The 15,158-nt window shown below is 47.6% G+C and overlaps 6 protein-coding genes across 6 annotated transcripts; 3 read left to right on the top strand and 3 right to left on the bottom strand.

Annotated features, from left to right (window-relative positions):
• Positions 1-980: 980 nt before the first annotated feature.
• Positions 981-2,963, bottom strand: BT62DRAFT_883897 (CMGC/CLK protein kinase; the record flags this gene model as incomplete). The annotated part of the gene is made up of 8 exons (XM_043182780.1): positions 981-1,130; positions 1,190-1,458; positions 1,508-1,649; positions 1,699-1,799; positions 1,851-2,017; positions 2,068-2,248; positions 2,303-2,381; positions 2,445-2,963. The coding sequence occupies 8 exons, from the start codon at positions 2,961-2,963 to the stop codon at positions 981-983; spliced, it is 1,608 nt and encodes a 535-aa protein (XP_043044541.1).
• Positions 2,964-3,395: 432 nt separating this feature from the next.
• BT62DRAFT_960627 (FAD/NAD(P)-binding domain-containing protein) lies at positions 3,396-6,244 on the bottom strand. Its single transcript, XM_043188564.1, has 16 exons — positions 6,105-6,244; positions 5,914-6,051; positions 5,840-5,853; positions 5,757-5,786; positions 5,491-5,702; positions 5,385-5,443; positions 5,235-5,337; positions 5,002-5,182; positions 4,782-4,948; positions 4,464-4,731; positions 4,338-4,408; positions 4,198-4,285; positions 4,071-4,150; positions 3,968-4,014; positions 3,812-3,902; positions 3,396-3,756 (listed from the first exon to the last, which is right to left on the bottom strand). Exons 1-16 carry the CDS (start codon positions 6,158-6,160, stop codon positions 3,706-3,708), a joined length of 1,656 nt encoding a protein of 551 aa, XP_043044542.1. The 5' UTR covers positions 6,161-6,244; the 3' UTR covers positions 3,396-3,705.
• Positions 6,245-6,355: 111 nt separating this feature from the next.
• BT62DRAFT_1071643 (DNA polymerase eta) lies at positions 6,356-9,041 on the top strand. Its single transcript, XM_043178788.1, has 12 exons — positions 6,356-6,572; positions 6,623-6,841; positions 6,896-6,974; positions 7,025-7,362; positions 7,413-7,442; positions 7,500-7,532; positions 7,593-7,649; positions 7,697-7,770; positions 7,823-7,836; positions 7,887-8,015; positions 8,069-8,257; positions 8,311-9,041. The coding sequence occupies exons 1-12, from the start codon at positions 6,372-6,374 to the stop codon at positions 8,853-8,855; spliced, it is 1,908 nt and encodes a 635-aa protein (XP_043044543.1). The 5' UTR covers positions 6,356-6,371; the 3' UTR covers positions 8,856-9,041.
• Positions 9,042-9,579: 538 nt separating this feature from the next.
• Positions 9,580-12,033, top strand: BT62DRAFT_1071644 (uncharacterized protein). The gene is made up of 9 exons (XM_043178789.1): positions 9,580-9,808; positions 9,875-10,112; positions 10,166-10,186; positions 10,240-10,392; positions 10,441-10,556; positions 10,614-10,792; positions 10,843-10,853; positions 10,903-11,013; positions 11,064-12,033. Exons 1-9 carry the CDS (start codon positions 9,749-9,751, stop codon positions 11,978-11,980), a joined length of 1,806 nt encoding a protein of 601 aa, XP_043044544.1. The 5' UTR covers positions 9,580-9,748; the 3' UTR covers positions 11,981-12,033.
• Positions 12,034-12,183: 150 nt separating this feature from the next.
• BT62DRAFT_941701 (CIA30-domain-containing protein) lies at positions 12,184-13,394 on the top strand. Its single transcript, XM_043187804.1, has 5 exons — positions 12,184-12,276; positions 12,328-12,599; positions 12,651-12,851; positions 12,906-13,098; positions 13,151-13,394. Exons 1-5 carry the CDS (start codon positions 12,210-12,212, stop codon positions 13,210-13,212), a joined length of 795 nt encoding a protein of 264 aa, XP_043044545.1. The 5' UTR covers positions 12,184-12,209; the 3' UTR covers positions 13,213-13,394.
• BT62DRAFT_984316 (small G-protein Ras1) lies at positions 13,219-14,606 on the bottom strand (the record flags this gene model as incomplete). Its single annotated transcript, XM_043189851.1, has 7 exons — positions 13,219-13,639; positions 13,690-13,808; positions 13,859-14,052; positions 14,228-14,309; positions 14,361-14,435; positions 14,489-14,534; positions 14,595-14,606. The coding sequence occupies 7 exons, from the start codon at positions 14,604-14,606 to the stop codon at positions 13,517-13,519; spliced, it is 651 nt and encodes a 216-aa protein (XP_043044546.1). The 3' UTR covers positions 13,219-13,516.
• Positions 14,607-15,158: the final 552 nt, after the last annotated feature.

Consider the following 15,158-nt stretch of genomic DNA (forward strand, 5'->3'; position numbering starts at 1 on the left):
ACATCCAAGCAGTAGAATACACTCACGATGGTCAGACGACTCTCGCCATTTGCCAGCAAACTATATGCCCGCTTGACTGGTATCGAAATGGCGGAACTTGGACGCGATATAGGTTCACTAGCAACGACTGCGACAACGAAAAGGCCGAAGACGGAAAAAAACATCATTTCAATAGGACATGAATGTGCAACAAGTAAGGAAGGCAATGGCGGGAGGCAAGCAGAGAAGCAGCCAAATTGATGCTCATTTTGATTCGGATTCGCGATCAAAAGAAGCCGATCTCATTTAGCCCTGGTAGGCGCCACAGTACATATCCGGTTTCCATCCAGCTGGGTCGATATTTCGACTGTTCGTTATGCCAGCGCTGTAAAGTAAAGCAGGAATCCCTGATTTGATATGCGAGGGTAGCTAAGAAGATTTCCCATGGCACCGGGTTATATAAAATGAAGATCTGGTATAAATCTAGACGCAAGTTCATCAGTCCAACGTAAGCAGTGAGCAGAATCAGGGTCGTACATTGTATGTTCATTGTAATCCATGTTGCAGTTGTGGTGATACACGTTGGAAAGGCCTTGCGGAGAGAAAACTAGAAAAATAAACCAAAGTAAAACCAACATACAACAGTCTGCACTGTGGAATGGAAATTCGTTGTTATGTGTCACTATTGGTACTACGTACGTTGAAGGTATGCTATGTGTGGAAAAAAAATGCGAAATGCCATCATAAAATAACTGTAAAATGAGATATGCAATGAGAGCTAACGCCACTCTCGCGGTTTCTAGTTTTCCAAATTCTCACGAGCCTCGAAGATCCATCCATGCCTTGAAGTCTGAGACGAGCGACGTCGCATGCTGACTAGAACTGTCGCGTAAATTCCGAATGTATGTCGGAGAGTTGCCAGTTGATAGTACACGTAGATGCAGAATTGAGACGTCCAAAGAGAGTTGGGTTGATCGTGACGAGGTAATTAAAAACGTGCATTATATCTCATGAACGGGGATGTTCAAAGAGAAATAAGGATGGTTAAGCGCTTCTTGAACTGTGATGCGCTGAGCGGGATCGAATGCTAATAGCTTCTGCACCAAATTCAAGAACTGACGATTGATAGCGTTAGTCTGGGGTATGACCTCCTACACACCCATAACAACGTCAACAACGTTCAGATTATATGAAAGAGAATCGTACTAACCGAAAGTGGTCTTGTCGCGCGAACGTCCTTCTTGCTCTGTCTCGAAGCTTTAGGCTTAGGCCAGTCTAGTTTCGAACCTTCCTTGAAGAATTCAGGTTTCGTGCGGGCACCCTGCCGAGAAAAGCGCTCCGGCATCTTGCCCATGACCATCTCCATCATCGCAAGATGTTCCAGATTATCATGGGTCTGGAAAAGGGCTATTCCCGTGAAGAACTCGACAAGAATACATCCAAGCGAGTACGCATCACAGGGATAGGACCAGCCTAATCCTTTAGCGGTTGTTAGTTCTCGGTCTGGAGTAGATTAACAATCACGGACCTAGGATGATCTCTGGCGCTCGGTAATGACGAGTTGAAACAACTGTCGAATGATATTCGGACTCAAACGTAGCTGAACCGAAATCTATGAGACGAATATCCGTGGATTGCAGTATACGCTTAGCCTTCGAGGGGGCGTTGCGCTGGGAAGGTTGTAAGCAGGGTTTCAGATGCATAAACCGCAAGACCCACCTTTCCTGGCACAGGAACATGTACCACCTTGTAGTCATTATGCACTAGTAGTATGTTTTCGGGTTTCAAGTCGGTGTGAACAAGCTTGAGATCGTGCAAGACTATTAGTCCCAAGTCAGTATATGACGGAACCAAAAATAAAGGAATCTTACATGCGACGCTTCCCAGTAATTGTCGAGCGAATGATTGAATGTGGTGCCGAGGAAAAGGTGCAAAGTCGTTTTCCTTAAGAAAATCGTACACACACATTCCCAGGAGTTCCGAGACCAGACAGATATGGTTCCGATGGTCGAACCAGTGAATCAAATGTATACATTTGCTGCAGGAAGTCCATTAACATTGGTGAAAGTGTAAAATCAAAGCGCTTACTTGCGGTTCAAAGGATCGCGCTCCTTGAGCTTCTGCAAGACACGGACTTCGATCTTACTAGCATCACGATACTTCTGTATGGCTCGAATAATCTTGATAGCCACTCTAGCATTGGTTTCAGTATCAACGGCCTCAACAACCTTCCCAAAGGTGCCCTGCCCAAGCAGTTTCACAGTACGATCTAAAACGGTTACATCAGTTCCCCCCCTGAATGAGTGTGAAAATCAGCACTTACAACGTCGATAGATGATATCATTGGGTATGATAATGTAATGACCTTCTTTGTCATCACAGGAGACAGATCCCTTGGAAGTCTACGTTGAGAAAAGGACCATGAACACGTCATTCAAAAGTATAACTTGAGTGTGACAACTGACCTCATCCGTCGCAGCTGCGCTTCTAGTATCCCAAGATTTAGTCTGGGTGAGAGCCTGAGAATGGTGGCCGCTTGCTATGACCTTCTTGGCAGGTAGCGCACGGACCTCCTCGAGATGGTCCCGCTTCCGTTTCTTCGGTGGAGGAGCGACGATTGCGGAAGATGAACTCGCCGATAAAGCCTGAGCTTCTGCAGCAGCTCTAGCACGAGTCCTTATGGGCGCCGAGTACAAAGGAGGCTGGTATGAGGCAGAAAAGGCACCAGTATGGGTAGTTGCAGGTGACATAGTAGGAGGGGGCGGTGTATCCTCAATAACGATGACATCCCGCAGCTTCCCGTCGTTGTCTAGTTCCTGCACTTCGCTATAACTGACGGTATACTGATGAGCACGTTTCCGTTTTCTAGTGACCACTGGAGGCGTAGGCATGACGCTGGCGGTGTTGGGATTAACGCCATTGAGGGCCTGAAGCGAATATTGGGAAAGCATTGTAGGCGGCAGCTGGTGGAACGCAGCCTGCATCGTCTGGGTTGCTGTGAACGACGTGATGGCAGAGAGAAAAAGCGTCAGCAACTTCGGTGGGGCAGAGTCAGTTGTAAGTAATCTCTCCGTCTGTCTTGTTTGGTCCTCTCGTTTACGTAAGCAACTGCAACAGGCGAATCACTAAACGGACTTGGCGGCAATTCGACATTCACGGCCAGGTCCGTTACCCGTTCCCTACCGCTCCCTATGCCGCCTGTAGTGTTCTTACAGCTCCATGGCTGCAAAGGGAGTCCCTCTGTTTTGTTCCCAGTAAGAAATCTTTGTCTACCTTTGCTAGGCTGCCGGTCTCGCTATCTGCCGGTCTCATCACATTTGGAACGTCTCTCTAGTCATATCTGGCCCCGGAACAGGCCCTCACATGCACCAGGATCTGTTTTCAGCAACGGCACATTATGTGCCACAAATATATCAGTGTCATCATGAATGTCATCCAAGTACATATATGGTCGTCAATGGCAATGTGGGTGATATACACGCGATTCGACTTCCACGTAACAGCCCTTTTACTGGCAGTATCGTTCGTATACCCCGTGCATACACCACGCATTTTGCGGGTCACCTTCAACGGCATGATGGTGGGCGCGTTGTTCACACGCCACCATTTTTTCGCCTTGATCAGGATGCTATGAACCTGCTGCACTGTGCACCTGCAGCTGCGTTTCCTATTGTCACACCTATAATACATACATACATACATGTGCGGATGCTTCGTCGTAGCTGTTTATTCTGTCGGCGGGACACTCCGAGTGGAAATATCAATCGACATAATATCCTGACGATACGGAAAATTAGCCAAACTTGAATCGAAGAACATGCAGAAGACTGACCAATCCTCGTTCCTTGAGCTCAGCAAGCGTAGGCATCATTCCCAGCCTTAAGAGCTGTAAAGCTTTACTCGATACGGGGTCATTTTGCATGCTGATAATAAAAGTAGGCCGGGCGTCAGCCTCGATCAGCAACGGTACGGTAGTGTATATACACACCTGGCCACAGCGGTGATTTTACCACCCTTGGAGTAGTACGCTATGAACTAAAATGCATACATCGTTGTCTACATTTGAACAGGAAGGGGGGGGGGATACCTACCTTCAATTCTCCTGGGTCACCGACAATAGTGACATCGTCATGACCGGCACCATAGCCACCGTACCGGAGTTGCTGGCCCTCTTCGTCTCATCAGCTGGGTGTCGGCAAGCGGAAGTTGAAACCTTACGTGCGCTCCAAAAGAACGGAAGCTTAGTGTAAGGCCGAGGAGTACCAGCAATCGACCTTCCCAGCACTCGACCTTGGTTTGATGCAACCTGGGAAGTGAACCTTAGAGGACATGCTCAATGTCAACAAGACCAAACTTACATTCCAATGCTCGATGCGAGCGAACGTCACGACCCGGCCTTTTTGCACCACTGGTGCGACTGCAATATCACCTGTGGGATGATATCAACGACACCCCCTTGAAGTTTGAAAAGCGACGATCATCACCAATCGCAAACACCCCCTTCACTCCAGAAGGCGTTTTAATAGCCCGAAGATACTCATCCACCTTGACAGAACCATCAGCCTCCAATTCAATCAGTCCCTTCAAAAAGTCCGTGGCTGGGACAACTCCGACCCCCATGATAACAAAATCGGCAGGCAACGTTTTACCATTAACAACAACGCCCGTCACCAGTTTGTCATTGTCTTCCTGAGACACGATCTGTTCGACTTTGCTAGACATATGGAACTTAACACCTTGAGATTCGTGGTACTATCAAATCGTCCTCAGGAATGTGCCAAGGCAATATAAAACTGGCGAACCTTCATAAGCCCCTTCCCAACATCCTTACCTAGCACGGCCTCGAACGGATACTCTTCCATTCCAATGACATCGATTGATTCCAATCCCCGTTTGGCTAGTGCAACAACAATTTCCATGCCAATGAAAGAGCTGCCGATGACGACGAGTCTCTTTCCTTTTTGCGCAGCTGTGATGTGGATTTCAGTCAAACATAATTCCTGGTTAGAAGTATCAACTTGCCAGCATCGACCTTTCGCGCGTCTTCGACAGTCCTGAATGTAAATACGTTCTCGAGGTCTGCACCTGGGATAGGCAATCGCCGAGGAGTTCCTCCAGTTGCAAGAACTAATTTGTCGTAAACAAGCGAGTCTTTGCCATCAATAATGACTTTGCGATTCGTGAAATCGATTGAGGTCACAGTCTGCGCTCAAGTGTCATGAGCCAGTAAGGGTCAACAATGAAACTTTACTTACGACTCCGGTCCGAACGTTGGTCCCAAACTTGACTTTGAGTTCCGCGGCATTCTTCCACTCGAGCTTAGATGGGTCTGTAATTAGTGCTTTGCTCAATTTGGTTCTGAATGGACCGTCAAATGACACCAGAGTAGTAGGGATCAGCGGTACCGGTCGATTGGGGCATGTGGCTCTTTGGTCAGGATTGTGATAGGGTACTTATATCCATTCTACAAAATATTCAGGATGCCAGCCACTCATTAGAAGCGGAACCGACCTCTCGCAAACTTTCCACGAGACTGAAAGCTCCAGCACCACCACCGACGATGATCGTTCCTTTTCCAAGAGCGTCGAAACCCGTGGTAGACAATTTGGGAGGCCTAGCCATCTTCTCTTTGAGTGTATATGCGGGGTTCGCACTGACAAATATCTTGCCATCTGCGACGCGGGTTTCGAAGGAATGAATGCCAGCCGGCGCGGGTGCATCCTCTATTACAACTCTGATTTAATAAATTAGAACGCAGAGAACGATTCGAGACACACCAATGTCACCGGAAGAAACATGAAAGCAAGCTTCAATACACGCGTCAATCACGAGGTCTCTGCAAAAAGACGGTTTTATGCACCTCCATGCCAAGGGCTTTGAACATACAGAGACATCAGATTTTACACGTCGAGCGGAAACGAGGAAATGGCAGACCATGTTACTTTTCCATCATAAGTGAGTACACCTTTGGCAAGAGGTGCCCCGTAATGGGTACAGTAAGCACTGGTTGCATGTATCTTGTTTCCCAGACGAGAGAGAAGAACTTTGCCTTGCTCAAAGTCAACTTCCTTCCTAAAAACCCGACGTTTAACCTGCATGCTGCCGAAACAAAGATCACAAATTACATTTCTCCATCTTTAAGCTCGGATTCATCGAGAACAGGGAGCGATTTGGCGGACATTGTTTGAATGGGTTGGAAACGTAGAAGATGCGGAGTAAAGGCTCTGTTTGCGGGTAGAACTATATAAATGTATGTTAGTGTATGTTAGACAGAAATTCCTCCAATCAGAAGCGGCTAATTGGTCATTGATTTCGGCTCGCTTTGCCGATGTTCGACACTTGTTTGGCCGCTAGGCTCACACAACCTTGGGTTAGGGTTAGACGCTTTCGCTATGCAAGCCTCACCATCGCGTCTCAGAACGGTCTGGAAGGGCAAGGAGAAGGCTGATGACGCGCCCGTCAATGACGACTTTGACGACCTTGACCCAGTCATCACCTATCGACATCTGCTGTCTCAGAACCTTGGCATTCGAGACCCCCTTCGTGTCATCGCGCTTTGCGACAGCGACGCCTTCTACGCCGCATGCGAGATGGTATTCTTTTCCTCAAAACACAAACTTTACCTTGCTGACGAAGGTCACAGGTGCGTTTGGGAATAACCGACAAGCCACTCGTGGTTCTGCAGTGGGAGTCTCTCATCGCCGTGAACTATCCTGCTCGGAAATTCGGCATCTCACGAATGGACAAGTTAAAGGACGCTAAGCAACGGTGTCCGGACCTCGTGGTTGTGCATGTTGCTACCTACAAGGAAGGACAGAAAGAGCCAGGCTATTGGGACAACGTGGATTCAAGAACGCATAAGGTGCCCTGCACAAGTTCGATTGCTCCGCAGTATGTCTGCTGACCATTTTTCAAGGTCTCTCTCGACTATTATCGACGAGAGAGCATGAAAATTCTTGGGATGTTCAATGAACATCTTCCCGATGCTGAGATCGGTATGGATGTCTCTGTTTATCCGTGAAAAATGGCTGAACATGTAAATAAGAGAAGGCCTCTATTGACGAAGCTTTCATCGACTTCACGAAGCCCGTTCGACAGATTTTAATTCGGAGATACCCATATCTCTCAGTCATTCCTGCCGATTCTCCTGATGGAATGGATACCCCGCTTCCGCCGGCCCCATCCATATCCTGGGACAAGGCTGGTTTCCTCATACCCATTGACCCATCTACGCCCGTGGATCAAGAACCGGGTTCCCATGCCCCTTCGAATGAAGAAGGTATACAAGACACCTGGCATGACATCGCTCTCTCTATTGCCGCTGAATTAATGGGCCAGGTTAGAGAGGACATAGAAACGAAACTGGGCTACACATTGTCGGCAGTATGTCGAAGACTTTCCCCATTTTAGGAATCTGATCGGATTTTACTCAGGGCATCGCGAGAAATAAATTTCTTGCAAAGGTTATACATCAGTTGTAGCTGTTTCCGAAGCAATCATCTGACCTGACTGTCCTTCAGCTTACCGCATCCTATCGAAAGCCCAACAGTCAGGTGCGCCCGGCCTGTATAGCATCGTGAATGGGACTTTCAATACTGACAAATGCTATCCAGAGCATCCTGCGTAATGCCGCCATTCCGGGTTATTTGAAGCCCATGGATTTTCAAAAGGTGTCGATGATTTTCTTTGTCAAGTGCCGAGCTTAAAACCGGTGTAGATACGGTTCTTAGGTGGGAAACTCGGACATGCTCTAGCGCAAGAATATGATGTCTCGAAGGTGGCGGATTTACTGCAAGTCCATTGAACCCATTGATCCGTCTTTAAATGAATTCATCTTCTGTAGCCCGGTCACTCTAGGCAAGCAGATTTTTGAGAGCGAGGTTCTTCTTGTTTATGGGATTGTACAGACGAAATGCAGCAGAAATTTGGCGAGAATGCCATTTGGGTCTACGAGGTGCTGCGGTGGGTGCTAATTTCTTTCTTGTCCGCAGTGATCAACATGTTTTATTCACATAGTGGAATTGATCGTTCTGAAGGTCAGGTTCATGATAGACTGTGTGTCAGCCGATTATTCACGATGTTAGAATAGTCAAGACGAAATCCATTGTCAACAAGAGCATGCTAGCTTCGAAAAATCTACCGAAACCTATCACTAAGCCATCTGAGGGACACCATTGGATTCGGGTTTTGGCCGCAGAATTGACCTTGCGACTTAATGATGCAAGAGAGGCCAACCCTAATCTTTGGCCAAAAACTCTGGTTCTTCATGCCCGCAAAGGTTCCGCTCAAGATATCTCACACCGTAACTTTAACACTTAGAGTCCTTTGCAGGATATGAGGCTTCCCGTTCCAAACAGGCCCCGTTTCCTTTTATCCGACAAGTCACCGTGGACGTCATCGCAGCTGCCGGAGATAAACTATGGGAAGACCTCGTCGGAAACTCTACATCTATGAGAATCACAAGTGTTCAACTCGCATTCACTGGCATAGAGACCGCAGAAATCGGACAGCAAAGCATTGTCGGATTCTTCAAAGCTGGTCCGAGCTCAAAACGCGGACGAGAATACGACTCCCCCGTACCTGTTACAGAGCTTCCCGTCGATCAGTCGTCGACTGCAGCGGGACAGGCCGTAGCCTTCACATGCTCGCGCTGTAATAAGGATATTCTGTTCCCCAGTACTGCATCAGTGTCGGAAGAAGACCAAACCGATCTACTAGCCACCGTACGGATGGAGCACAGTGATTGGCACTTTGCCCAAGACCTTGCAAAAGACCCTGGTAACCAATTACATGCGCCTTTGAAGGAGCCGGCCAACAAGAAGACACGACGGAAAGAATCACCTAAAGGCATAGAGAAGTTCTTCACCCGAAAATGAATCTATCGTTGGAAGGGGGACTTGCTGATGGTCGTGAAGACCGAATATATCGAAGATCCATGTAACTATCAGCACATCAAGATCAGAAAGGGTATCATAGGCTTCGTATTCAGGTTCCTATATTTGATACAATTGCTTATTACTCGATAGTTAAGGTAGAGAAATCCAGAAATATGCAGAACAGATGGGTTTAGTGATTTTTTTTGTTCTTCTCGTCAAGCTAAGACCGTTAGGGTGGGTGCCGACGCCCCCCAGGCGTTGAACAAGAGGACTTAGTTCCCTGCGGCATCTCCAATTGAGACCCAACATCCCTCACCCCTCATTTACTTCTTTCGTCTTCAACTCCTGTCAGCACCAAGAGACCTCAGCTGTACCTCAGCTACCTTTTCCTCTCTCAGAGAAACGACAATTGGTCATGAAAACTGTCTTTGTGATCTTTCGCCGAGCCGTGCCGGTTTTTGGTCAGGTCACATACAAGGTCGAACAAGAAAGGGAGGTCTAACACCTTTGCAGATTGGGGGTACAGCTGCTAAGAATATAAAGGCATTGCCAAAGCCTTAGCACCATTGTCCCCCCTAGCAATATGAGGAATCTTTTGAACTTAACTCCGCTTCCATTTGAGGTATGCAAAAAAATCGGTCTCAATCGGGAAGTGCCGTTATTCTATATTACGATCATGCCTGTACCGACATCACTTTCTCCCTTTTCTCCCTTCCTTCCTTCAGCCTTTTTTTGTTTTTTCCCTTCTTTTGGGCCGGTGCTCCTCAGATTCTCTAGCAGGATCTTCGACGAGAAGAGGCGCAGGACGACTGTTCCGTCGTATATCACTTTCCTTGCGCTAAGGGTGCTGGACTTCATCTTTCTATTCGGATCAACCGTACGGACTTTGGACGATGGCTGAATACTACCCTCAAACCTATCCCATTACGAATAATGAACTAGCGGGCGTCATTGTGCGTACTGCTGCAAATTTCAAACCTATATTGATGTATTGACTCCTAAATACGCTTCCTTTGCAGGTGGTGAATGTTGTTGCTGTGCTTTCGACTGTAGCATTGTTCTCTATCATACTTCGACTAGCATGGCTTTGCATCCTCCGTGTCACACGACGTAAAAACATCACTCACTCTCGAGAATATGTCTTCTTCAATACTCAGCTTGGGTATTATGCTGCTTGCCTTCTTATCGCAAACATGTTCAATAGCGCTGCGGGTCTCATGGGGTTGCCGTTTTTGTTGGCCAGACATATTACAGAAGGTATGATCTAATAATCTCTTTTAGTTTATATTCCAATCGTGGTTTGTCAATAGGCGGTCTTTGCACTTCACAAGGTAGCTGCTATTCCTTGACCCTAATGTCTCTGATTAACGTCATGCTTCATTAGCGATGGTCATGCAGTTCGGGAACGTGTCTACTGCTTATTTTACCGTCAGCATCGCAGTACACACGTTCAATTCTCTGGTGTTACGGAAGCGTCAATCCGTCGCCATCTATTCAGTGGTGATATCCTTGGGGTGGATCCTGGCCGGATTCATAGGTATCTCTAACCATTTCGTCTCATAGCAACCTTTCTCACTCTGTCCAGCTGCTCTTCCCTTAGCTCTTCCGCAAAGCCACGGGCCCATCTATGGCGAGTACAATCTGACCTGCGGTGTGAGGGACAAATATCCAATATCACAGTTCTTGCTTCATCTGTTACCGGTACAACCCCAATTTCATTGGTTACTTGCGTCTGTCTAAAGGCTGCTTTTTTCTTAGATATTCATTGCTTCATTCTTTTCGGCGGTGCTATACTCTCTCATTTTCCTTGTACTTCGCGGCACGCTGGTCATCAAGGGCGGCGTTAAGCTCACTCTCAATCCAAACGAGCGATGGAATGGTGAAAGTGGCGAAAACTATCATCGCTTCATTGCTGGCGTTGCCAGGAGCATGCTCTGGTGAGATACTTTGTCTCCATTTCAGCTCTTATGCTCAACATCTTCATTAGGTACCCCGTCGGTGTGTATAACTAGTTAATCATCTTCATTGAATTCTCATATTGTTCTAGCGTACTGTGCTGTTCTGATTCCGTACTCCGTCACAAAGCTACTCATTCTTTCGGGCTTTAGTGTGCCATTCCAGGCCCTAATATTTGCCTATGTGTGCTGGTTCTTATTGGGTAAGTGCTTTTCATGTCGCAACTAGTTCCATCGTGACAAGTTGCTGCAGGAGTTATCAATGTGGGGCTGCTCTTCAACACGTTCAGCAAGTTGTATCCGGTATTTGATACCAAATTGTTGACTAGCGCCAGACAAGATATGGAGAGTTTCGGAACCACTGAACAGCTCAAACGACTCACGCTCGTTGCCGAACGGAAAGCAGCACCTGAAGAGCTTCAGGAGAAGGTCCATCAGTATCGTTATCCGGGTACTCCTTCTTACCCTGAAAACGTCGCGAGTGTTCAAAGCTTCTATGGATATCCCATCTCTCCGCAACGTGTTTCACCTGTATCTCCGTTCAACGGCAACAATGCTTCGGATCACTACCGGCCATCGCCCGTTCCACTGTCACCTCCCTCATCCCACTCTACCAGTAAACATTCACGGCAAGACTCGGCTGATTCCCTGCTGAAACTGCCCGTTCCTCCTCGCAAGACGCCTTCGCTTAACTCACCGCCTCCTTTGGTGTCCCCCAGCTCCTTGCGTGCGCTTCAATCAATTGATCAGGGTCGCGTTCTTAGTCCATCGACCAATCGCTCTTTCAGTTCACATGTTGTCCAGTCGACGCATAAGGCCTCCGGGTCCGGATCCTCCTCGGTTGGCTCGGTTGGCTCTGAGCTGGATATCGCTGGTTGGCTGGTTCAACAACAACCTGGCGGATCCATGCATCAAGGGCTTCAAAGGAAGCCTTCACTTACAGCAGTAAGGACCACATATCCGAGCCCTGTTGCGGTCAACCAACGTCCCCGGCCATTTCCTTCTACGCCAAGTGAAAGCACGACAAGCAGTCCAACAGGCAGCATCAGGAGGCCCACTTGGAGTCCTGTGAGCCCAAGCCCGGCACAGTATGTCGCGAGAAATATGAGGCCGGTACCCTTGGTTGGTCCTCCTCCCATGGGTCGCCACGGCAAAGTCTCTCCTTTTTGAATTCGAGGTAATCGCCGCATGCGGGTCATGCGAGAGAGGAAATTCGTGTAGCGTAACTAAGTCCGTTTGACACGGCTTCGAGCGTTCTGTTATATGTATTAGTACTACAGAAGTTTGTTGGTAAGAAAAATCGTCGCGAAAACAGGGGCTATTTGGTTTCCTCCTTTAGTTGAAACACCGGCCATGATGTCAGGAATAAAGGTCAAATACACTTTGACTATGTTCCACCATGCAAGCCATATGGGCAAGGTATCTAGGGTGCAGCACCGAAAAACTGAGGCAAGGAATATTTGATGGCATGTTGTCTCTCGTTCTTGCACAATATCTGACTGACAGGCCATTTGCAGCGGTTCATATGACAGCTGCAGACATACCCAGTCGAGCTCCGCGAACTTTGTTCAGCTTCAACACTCGTGAAAACATACGGCAATTCCTCACAGGATGTGACGCTGACATTGGTGGCACCTCGACGGTGCACTTTGATCTCGATGAATCGCCTAAACACAACGCGACCATTGGAAAGGCAGCTACGGGCGTGTTTCACGGCGACATGCGCCTAGCGGTGAAGCCAGGAATGGAGGGACAAATAAAGGGAGGATACGCTGCTATTCAGAGCAAGGTGCTGTTCTCTTTTGTGCCAACTTTACCCGAAACTAAGGCGTCCCAATAGCGCCGCCCGACACTCTTTGGCGACATCCTGGAAGAGATCGAATATCATTCGTATCTCGCTCTCCGAGTTCGCGTCGCTGGAGACCCCAGTACGCACAATTCCTACTTTGTGAACGTACAAACGGATAGTATGGTTCAAAACGATCTCTGGCAACATCGGCTCTATTTTAAGCGGAATGACAACACTTGGGAGGACATTTTCGTGAGTTTCACTTTGCGCCGCATAGGGTTAACGATCATTTGAACCTTCATGCAGATTCCATTTGAAAACTTTGTTCGCACCAACTACGGCCAGATTGCGGAAATAAAGTCGGTCATGAACCGCAGAAAACTTCGAAGTATCAACATCTCACTTTTGGGAGGACACAGCGGGGTCTCCGGAAAATACGAGCTTGGAATTGACTCGATTCGTATGGTGAATGAGGAAGATGTGAAGTATCCGCTTGTCGGTGCGTATTCTTTCACTGCCAGAACCCGCTCTGTCACTCACCTGTCTCAAAGCCAACCAAGTCAACGAAAAGACAAATGACCAGGGAGATTCGAATTGGAAGGATCTTTACTGATGAGACCGGGAGCATATCCATTGATCTCACATTTACTTTTTTAATCTAAATTGTATTCTTAGCGAGCCGTGAAAGAGGATAACATATGGGAGATATGACACAGGTAAATCGTAATCATGACAAGAGTCTAAAGATAAGTATACACAACCATTTCGCTTTTAAAGAGGCACAGTCAAACTTGTAAAATCCCGGGTGAAGCTTGAAGGCTGCTAAAACAAAAAAAAAAGGAATAAGACCAGCAACCAAGTCGAACGCGACAGATAGGGAATGCAAGAAAAAGAGAGAGGGGAGAAACCGAAGAGAATCAAACGACCACGCAGCCCGGGCAGCACCCTGTAGTTCCCTCTTGGTTTTCCTTCGTACCGTAAGGGCCAGGGGTACTTCCGCCAGGGCCCGGCAACATCCCAGGTCGACCAGTTTGTTGTTCCTGCACCGGGCCACCAGTTAATACGCATGAGGGGATATAAAACGCCGTACTTTGTTATATTTCCTGATTTCACGGACGAGATTGCTGAAAGCTTCATCGACGTTGATCCGCTGCTTCGCGGACGTTTCAATGAATTTACAACCAAAATGCTTGGCAAGGTCACGGCCCTCTGCATCAGTACATGAGCATAACGGAGTACTGAGGGTGAAAGACGCGTACCATTCATGCCGACCTGTCGTTCGTATTCCAAGTCGCACTTATTAGCCACAACGATGACAGGGAACGTGTCTTGATCTTTCACCCGAAGAATTTGTTGATGAAAGGTACTTATTTCTTCGAACGAGTTTCGAGATGTGATGGAGTACACCAGGAGAAACCCTTCGCCCGTACGCATGTACTGTTCCCTCATGGCACTGAAAGAAGCACCCCGTTAGGACCGAGATCATTTACGTGATAGTGCAAGATGTGATGGAAGCGGATAAAATTTCTCTGAAGAAAAGGGTGAACGAGAAGAGAAGGTGGCGGCACCGAATGGTGGATGGAGAGTGGGGGATGGAGGGTCGAAATTAGATCAGACACGAGGCTCACCCATATTCCTCTTGACCAGCTGTATCGAGCACGTCAAGCAGTGCGACCTCATCATCAATCACGCACTGTTTGCGGTAAGAATCTGCACGCTGTATTAAACAACAAGAAGGCTTGATGCTTTTGGGATACTTGCCTTCGATAGTAGGATCATATTCGTCCACGAAATGACTTTGAATGAACTGAATAGTCAATGCTGACTTTCCGACACCTGTTACAGTCAATCAAGGTGCTGCTAGAATAAAAGATGGTTCATGTACTCACCACCACCGCCAACTACGACCAGCTTGTACTCTCGCAAGAACTGGGCCTGCTTGACCCCCCATACCCATTAAGTTAAAGAGACCAAGATAAGGATGACATCACGCACTCTGGTCGCCATTCCGCGTTGATAAATTCACTGGGATATACAAAGGATAAAGGGAAAGAGAAGGGGAAAGCAAGGTGAGTGTGCAGAGGAGGGGATACCGCACCAGGGTCAAGTAGTCAATGAAATGAAATGAAAACACGACCAAATACGATCAGTGAAAAATGTTGATGTCGCTGTGTTCGGCCCGCCATGCCGCGGCATCGTACAAGTACACCTCTCCTTGTGCTCCCGCATATATTGTCATCCCTGACAGCATTATTTCAGTTCGAATATCCTGCAACAAAATACTCTGGATTAAGAAGGTTATATCCCGACAATATACTTGATGAAATCATAAATCTCACGCCTCTGGACTGATCGTGGGAACGCCTGGCTCAATTCGCCTCAGCCTATATTCCTCAAGGGCCTTTATCGATATCAGCCAGTACCTGGACGAGCCTGGGCACCAATATCCGCTGTGCTTGTGCCAGAATTCAAGTCCAGTTTTTGGACGACCTTATGACTCGTGCCTTGGCCATTTCACGCTGAATTCCGAGGCATCCGCAGACTTTGAAGTATGTAAAT

Source organism: Guyanagaster necrorhizus, assembly GCF_019112545.1.
Source record: "Guyanagaster necrorhizus MCA 3950 unplaced genomic scaffold BT62scaffold_3, whole genome shotgun sequence".
Taxonomy (NCBI): Eukaryota; Fungi; Basidiomycota; class Agaricomycetes; order Agaricales; family Physalacriaceae; genus Guyanagaster; species Guyanagaster necrorhizus.